General features: G+C 45.6%; 1 protein-coding gene across 1 annotated transcript in view; it reads left to right on the top strand.

The window, feature by feature from the left end:
• Nucleotides 1-3,194: 3,194 nt before the first annotated feature.
• Nucleotides 3,195-8,144, top strand: part of ZNF592 (zinc finger protein 592) — a 19,929-nt gene continuing 14,979 nt past the window's right edge. Inside the window, exon 1 of the mRNA XM_006885147.1 lies at nucleotides 3,195-5,444. Within this exon, the coding sequence (XP_006885209.1) occupies nucleotides 3,198-5,444 (2,247 nt within the window). The 5' untranslated portion in view covers nucleotides 3,195-3,197. The remainder of the gene's footprint in view (nucleotides 5,445-8,144) is intronic.

The raw sequence follows: 8,144 nt of genomic DNA, 5'->3' as shown, positions 1-8,144 counted from the left end.
GAATTCATTATTTTTTAGAGATGTATAACAACTTGTTACCTAAATGTGCCATTGGTTTTGTTGGGTTTTTCTCCCCAGTTATTCTCCATTGATGGACCCTTGAGTTGTTTCCAACTCTTTGCTATTGTAAACAATGCTGCATACGTGCATGGGCACATGTATGTTAGCTTATATCACTGCTCTTATTTCTTTGGGATCTATACATAGTAATGAAATTGCTAAATCAAATGGTGTTTTATTACCAACTTTCTAAGGAAGTGATAAAACACTTTTCCATAGTGGTTGTACCATTTTTTAGTTCACCGATTGTGTGTGAGATTTCCAGTCTGTCACCCTCGTTAGCATTTATTATTTGCTGTCTTGTTGAACTTTGGTTTTATAGCCTGGTTGAAAAGATATCTCATTATTATTTTGATTTGCATTTCTAATAGCTAATTAGAACATTCTTCATATGTTTGTTGGCATTTTCATATCTTCTTTGTTGAAGTGTATATTCATGTCATCTGTCCATTTTGCAATTGGATTGTTTATCTTGTTGAGGGATTGGAGTTTTCTTTACATTTTTGAGATGAGTCCCTTGTCAAATGTATCATTATGTACTGCTTATTAGAACTTTTTATCTATTACCTTTTTTATATGGTTCATTTTTTGCTTTTGTAATGTGTAAGGCTTTTTGAAAACTTCCCTTTTCTGCTTATAAAAAATGTGATACTCAGTTTAAAACAAGTCTTAAATGCAGACACATAGATTCAAGGTTAATCCCTTATTCACTATTATCAATTGATACTGCTCTGGTTTTCCATGCTATAAGACAGGACTTGATCTTTGGTGGGTTTTTTTGTTTGTTGGTTTTTGGTTTTTTTTAAAAAAATATCTTTGATATTAAAGCTTCATCTTTGGTTAAAAAGAAAAAAATTAAATTACCAAGATTTTTGTTGTTGTTGTGGCTAATGGTGAGGTGCCATCCCATTTATGAGTTCTGATTTTCTTAGCAAAAGACACCGTGCAAAAAAAAAAAAAAGGCACCGTGCCTTGCCTTTGATCATTCACAGTCAGTCTGATATTTCTTTGGTGTGGAGAACATTACTTTCTAGATGGAGTATCTCTGCTCCAAGCTTCTCTAACTTCGTGTTAGACAATAGATGCTCTTCACATATGCCACCATCTATCCCTACCCGTCTCCACAAATGTGCTTCTCCTAGCTCCTTAAAGGACCAGTGCATTCTGTACTTCTCCATCAATCTCTTTTATCCCCTACAGAACTTAAAAAAATAAGTGGAAATAAGCTTACAGAACAGATATGCAAATACTTCCTTAGCAGTTGTGATTAACTTAGTGTTAAGAAATTAATATCCATGCCTTTATTTTTGGGTTCCAAAACTTGTCATTTTAGGAAACAATAATTCAGTTTTTTGCTTTAAAACTTCACCTTTCATTCCAATGAGGTGGCATTCTGCCACCTATGTTTATATAATTGGCATTCCTCTTTGTTACTACCTACCCTAATTAAGTTAGTTCCCAGTGGAGGTTGTATTTTTTTATTTTCTATGAAGTTTGTGTTTTGTTGAGGTTGAGGGTATGTGTGAGAAATCAGACCTGCCAACCTCCTGATCCCCTGGGGAGGTAACAGATACATCTTCACCATGTCACCTGCTCCTCTCATGGTTCTTAGTGTCTTTCCCTTATAAAATTATAAATACAATCTGTTTGCACATAATGCTTTTGAAAAAGTAACCCACCAATAATCTCACCACCTTACATAATTATTATTAAGTTTCTTTCATTTTACCTCAAATGCATATTGAGTTTTTATTGTTACAGTCTATGAATATTTTTCTATCAACTTTTTTAGACTTAACACAATTAGTAATTTTACATGTTGCTACCGTGGTAGCAATGAATTGTTAGAACTTTTAATGACCTCATAATAGCTTATCAATTGTGTGTCTGTTCTCTATCATAGGGCATTTAATTACTTTTCTATATCTCTTTTGTGCTGTTTGAACAGCGGTGCAATATAAAATTTTGCATACAGCTTTTTAAGAATTTTTTATTCTGGAAGTGAAGCTTTAGGACTCAGAAATCTCTCATTTATCTGGTTCTGTGAAGCGGCTGTGCTCCTTTCTAAAGGTGTTGTACCAGTCTGCATCTAGAAATATGTCATTATCACTGTGGTATAAGAAGTGTGTAAGCCAGGATGGACCCAGGATGCTGACGCAGATGCAGGATTTAGGGCCAAATGAGGAAGGTGGTAGATTGCCCCTTTCCCTCTAGCAGGTTCGAGCCATCAGGATTCATGTTTCCTGTAAGTGTGAGTGATATCTCTTAGTGGAAGTCCTCTTTCCTAAGGTCTTACGTGTATTTTCCTCCTCGGTTATTTAACTGTGTTCCCTTCCTTAGATCATGAAGGAACCAAGTGGATTTTCTTTTCTTTGTGTAGTATGTTAAACTAGAACTTAAAGCTTTTCTCAGACTGTCCCCTGGCTGATTTGATAACCATGCAGTACCTTGAGAATCGCCTTTTCCCTTAGATCTATCTAATGGCCCATTTCCCTGTGGATGACAGCCGTAGGGTGAAAAAGCAAAGGCTTGAGTAAGACATACCTAAGGGGTGATAGAATCTTCTAGAGTTTATTTATAAGATTGTTTAGCACAAATCCTGGCACTAACAAATAATTTTTAATTGGATTGAATGAGCATAGCAAAAGTACATAGTTAACAAAACCATTAGGTAATTACAAAGATAAAATTAGCAAAGACAATTGTGTACATGAATTAGGAATTTTCTAAAGGCAGGAATTACTGAACCATACATATCTTTAAAAGACTGACTGGCATTTTGCTTGTGTACTTGACTGTGGATTGACGATTTCTCCTGAGCATGGCAGGAATGTGATGTCTTTTTCCAGGTGTTGAGGTTTAGGAATTCCCAGGTATAGAGGTTCAACCTACTGGGCAGTCTTGTCACTGAGTGACAGCAGCATCCTCCTGCCTCCCTCCCACATTTTAGAACTTGAAGTCACTCTTGTTAGGTGTGTGATCTGCCCTACTGCTGGGGTTCTGCATGGGTGTGTAGGCTGCATGTCTGTTAGGGTGATAGATATGTGAGGAAGATGAAGCTGGACTGAGTCTGGTGAGACCTGAGTGCTTGCTAATTTCTGTTCTGTTTCTCTCATAGCCTTCGCCAGCATCCAGCCATGGGGGACATGAAAACCCCAGATTTTGATGACCTGTTGGCTGCCTTTGACATCCCAGACCCCACCAGCCTAGATGCCAAGGAGGCTATTCAGACCCCTACTGAGGAGAATGAGAGTCCCCTCAAACCTTCAGGCATGTGTATGGATGAGAATGTGTCCTTAGCTCACTCAGGATCAGCCCCAGATGTACCGGCCGTGAGTGTCATTGTCAAGAACACCAGCCGCCAGGAATCATTTGAAGCCGAGAAAGACCACATCACGCCCAGCCTTCTACACAATGGATTCCGGGGTCCAGACCTGCCTCAGGATCCCCACAGCCTGGGTCATAACTGTGGGAAGTTCAATTCCACTTTCATGAATGGAGACAGTGCTAGGAATTTTCCTGGCAAGCTGGAAACACCCAAGTCAGAGCCATTACCAACCTTTAATCAGTTCAGCCCAATCTCCAGCCCAGAACCAGAAGATGCCATCAAAGACAATGGATTTGGGATGAAACCCAAGCACTCTGATGGCTATTTCCCACCCCCTCCTGGGTGTGGGCCTGTGGGTGGCCCAGACCTAGAAGCTTTGGGTAAGTTTCCAGTCCCAGAGCTGAATATGTTTGATCACTTTGGTAAGAAAGAGCCGAAGCCAGAACCTTTGCCCTTGGGGGGCCAGCAGGAGCATGAGCAAAGTGGGGGACAGAAGACAGTGGATCCTCACAAAGAGTTAGATGCCAGTCACTTCTTTGGGGTAGCTTTGGAATTCAACAGCCACCCCAGCAACAGTATTGGAGAGCCCAAGGGGCTTGCCCAGGAGCTTGGCACCTACTCGTCAGTCCCCCCTCGGCAGCGTCTTAAGCCAGCTCACTCCAAACTGTCTTCTTGTGTTGCAGCCCTGGTAGCCCTCCAGGCCAAAAGAGTGGCCAGTGTCACCAAGGAGGAGCAGGCTGGTCACACAAAGGATCCCTCAGGGCCCATTAAAGAGGGTTCTAAAGGCAGCCCCAAAATGCCCAAGTCACCAAAGAGTCCCCGGAGCCCTCTGGAGGCCACTAGAAAAAATATCAAGCCATCAGACAGCCCTCGGAGCATCTGCAGTGACAGCAGCAGCAAAGGCTCCCCTTCTGTGGCTGCCAGTTCCCCACCAGCAATTCCCAAAGTCAGAATCAAAACCATTAAGACATCGTCAGGGGAAATCAAACGGACTGTTACAAGGATCCTGCCAGACCCTGATGATCCGAATAAGTCCCCTGTCGGGTCACCTCTTGGGAGTGCCAGTGCCGAGGCCCCCAGTGAAGTACCAGGGGAGGAGGGCACTGCCCTGCCTGCAGAGGGGCACTTTTCTGAGGTGATCACAAGTGTGGGGAGTCCCCAGGGTGACAGGAACGGGGACGAGAACATGGCCAAGGCCAACGAGTCTTCGTCACTGTGCGGTAGTTCTGGTTCCCGGGCTCCAAAGGGCACTGCCCTGGGCTCCCAGATGGCCAAGAAGCAGCAGCAGAGCTCAGCACTGCAAGCCTCCAGCCAGGCCCCTGCAAACCTTCTGCCCAAAGCCGTCCACCTGGCCAACCTGAACTTGGTCCCCCACAGTGTGGCTGCATCTGTGACGGCCAAGTCCTCAGCCCAGAGGCGAAGCCAGGCCCAGCTCACGCAGATGTCAGTGCCCCTTGTCCACCAGGTGAAGAAGGCTGCCCCGCTGATTGTGGAGGTCTTCAACAAGGTCCTCCACAGCGCCAATCCTGTGCCCCTCTATGCACCAAACCTCAGCCCCCCTGCGGACAGCAGGATCCACGTGCCGGCCAGTGGGTACTGCTGCCTGGAGTGTGGCGATGCATTTGCCTTAGAGAAGAGCCTGAGCCAGCACTACGGCCGGCGGAGTGTCCACATTGAGGTGCTGTGCACACTGTGCTCCAAGACGCTGCTCTTCTTCAACAAGTGCAGCCTGCTCCGGCACGCGCGTGACCACAAGAGCAAGGGGCTCGTCATGCAGTGCTCCCAGCTGCTTGTGAAGCCCATCTCTGCGGACCAGATGTTCGTGTCAGCCCCTGTGAGCTCTGTGGCACCAGCAACCCCAGCCCCCCCAACTTCCCCTAAACCTAGCCTCACCTCGGGCAGTGCCAGCCCTCCTCCTCCAGCCTTGCCGCTCTACCCAGACCCCGTGAGGCTCATCCGGTACGCACTTAAGTGTCTTCAGTGTCACAAGCAGATGCAGGACTACATCGCCCTGGCTGCACATTTTCAGAGGACGACAGAGGACACTGAGGGACTGGTAAGCTGACCCTCCCTGTGGAGGGTACTAGGCTGTGTGCAGGGTCGGGCATGGGGAGAAATGCTCATTGATGTAGGGGTCCTGCTGGGATCTCAGGAGTCTTCAGGGGAGATGTCCAACATGATGATTAGTAACTTGACGGAATATATTAGGCTTATTGCTTAGAGAGCTCTGGTAGCCTAGTGGCAAGGAACTGTGCTATGATCCCAAAGACACACAATTCAAATCCACCAGCTGCTGTTCAAGAGTAAGAAGGGCAGTCTCCTCCTGTGTGATTAACTGCCTCTGAAAACCCACCAGAGGGTCAGCTATGGGTCGGTTCTGACTGGACAGTACACAACAGCAGGCGTATTGCTCAAGGAGCTCTGGTGGCCTAGTGGTAAGAAGCTATGCTGCAATCCTAAAAGCACATGGTTCGAATCCACCAGCTGTTCTGAGGGAGAAGTATGGGCAGTCTCCTCTCATGTGTTTAACTGCCTCTGGAGGGTCAGCTGTGGGTTGCAACAACAGACTTATTTAGGTGGCCTAATGGGTAGGGAGTTGCACTGCCAAGCCAGAGGTAACACCTCTCTGCCAGTTCGAATCCACCAGCAGCTCCACAGGAGAAAAATGGGCGATCTGTTCTTGTGTAGTTTCCAGCCTTTGAAAAACCTCTGGAGGGTCAGTCATGAGTGAGTTCTAACTCAAAGACAGTGTGTTTTGAGAGGGTTATTTAAGGCGCCCTGGCAGAGTGGTAGTTAAGTGCTTGGCTACTAACCAGAAAGGCAGTGGTTCAAGTCTGCCAGCATTCTGTGGGAAAAAGCCATGGCTGACTGCTTCTGTTAGGGTTTACAGCCTTAGAAGCTCTAGAGAGTTCTAGCCTGTCATGCAGGGGTGTCAAGAATTGGAATTGGTTTGATAGTAGTGGGCTCTCAGTGGGCTGCAAGTGCGAGGAGACTCAAGGTTGGTGACCAGGTCCCATGTTCCCCTCAGCTCTCACTCCACTGGGCTGCCAGGGGGATTGATGGCCATCTCTGCTGGATGGTCACCTTCTGGTTTCTGGCAGGGGTCAGTAGCACGGTTCAGACATGTCCCCAGAGGATTGATGCCAGAGGAGGTGAGCCTCTGCGTCTCTCCTTAATTTATACTCTTAATTTATGCTCTGTTTGTCATTGTGCTGTTGGTCAGCCCCCAAGTGTACACAGCTGTTTTTGTTGGGTCCCTGGACAGAGCTGATGTAAAAGGAGAGGAAACGGCCTGGCTTGTGGGCCTGGAGCAGAAGCTTTTGTGGCCCCTCTCCCCTCTTGTTTTGAATAATTATGCTTCTCCGTTTGTTCTGATACCTGGTTCTACTTGAAGGGATCTCTGTGTTTGTACATGTTTATATATTTGTTTATATACTTATATATGTTTATATATTTAAGGCATTCTCTTGAGTACTTGGTCTGATACCTGGCTATACGTGAAGGGATGTGTGTGTGCACGCGCGCGTGCATGCAAATGTTTATATATTTAAGGCATTCTATGTTGAGAAGTCTCTTGGACATCCTCTCTTGTCAGTGATTACCTACATCAGCAGGGTCCTGAGAAGAGAGTGGCCTCTGTACAGCTTCCAGGAGGCTGCTCGTGGCTCTTCCTCCTCCTGGTGGCCTCTTTATGACTTCGTCAAGCGCTCCCTAAACCTGGTCTACAGAGGCCTAAGCAAAAAGAGAAAAGCATTTTTACTACAGCCCAGCTTGGGGCCTGGGTGGTAGTTGGTGACGAGCAAGCCTTGGCTATGCTTTCCTAGAGCCCATGGTGTGTGCACAGGTGCTGCATGCTGAGGACAGGGTGCTGGTGGGGAGATTGTTCACATTTTCTACCAGGAGCCCATGGACAGTAGTGTAGCAAGGGCAAGGGACCACCCAAAAAAGCCATATAGTATAGACTGTAGACAGACTAAAATTGGGAGAGAAACTGGTTGCCTTGACATTAGTCCCAAATTAGAACTACCATGTGTATGTCAGAGTAGAATTGCACCATGTAGGGTTTTCAATTGCTGATTTTTTTTTTACATCAATCTTTCTTCTGAAGTACCTTGGATAGACTTGAATCTCTTTTCTGTTAGTATCTGAATATTTGAGCCATTTCTATCACCCAGGTATTCCAAGATTAGAGAATAAAGCTGGGTTATAAAGCACAGGGTCCTGCCTGCCTCAGGGATGAATTCACAGTGACTTCAGGCCCAGGGATGGTGCTATTAGACCTGAGTCTGCAAGGAGGGGGAAGGACAGAGATGTCCCAGATATAGGGAGTGGGGCAAAGGTAGATGATAATACAAAGTGGATTTTAGAAGCAGGGAAATGCTGATAATCAGGGTGCTTTTGGGATGGGGACAGAGGTGGAGTTTGATGAAACTGAGAGGCTTCTGCAGAGGCCCCAGCTCCAAAGGGGACTAGCAGAAATTCTAGGAAGTTACTATTTTTGCTTCTCATCACCTTCTCTCCACTTCATTTAGTATGTTCTTTCTGATGAGTCAGATGAAGTATGGTGACCCCAGGTTCTTTCCCCAGGAAAGGAATTCCATACATATGCATCCTCCTGGCCTTGTTGAGTTTTGGGCCAGGGCTAATTTTTTCTTTTTTTTCTCTTCTATAATTATATTTTATTAATTTTCATAAACATTTACAGAGATTTTGGGCTTCCACTCATTCATTGTTGCACTATTCTCTCTACCCTCCT

Source organism: Elephantulus edwardii, unplaced genomic scaffold (genome assembly GCF_000299155.1).
Source record: "Elephantulus edwardii isolate Elephantulus edwardi_28Jun2011 unplaced genomic scaffold, EleEdw1.0 scaffold00041, whole genome shotgun sequence".
Classification (NCBI taxonomy): Eukaryota; Metazoa; Chordata; class Mammalia; order Macroscelidea; family Macroscelididae; genus Elephantulus; species Elephantulus edwardii.
This window is presented reverse-complemented; position numbering and strand designations above follow the sequence as displayed.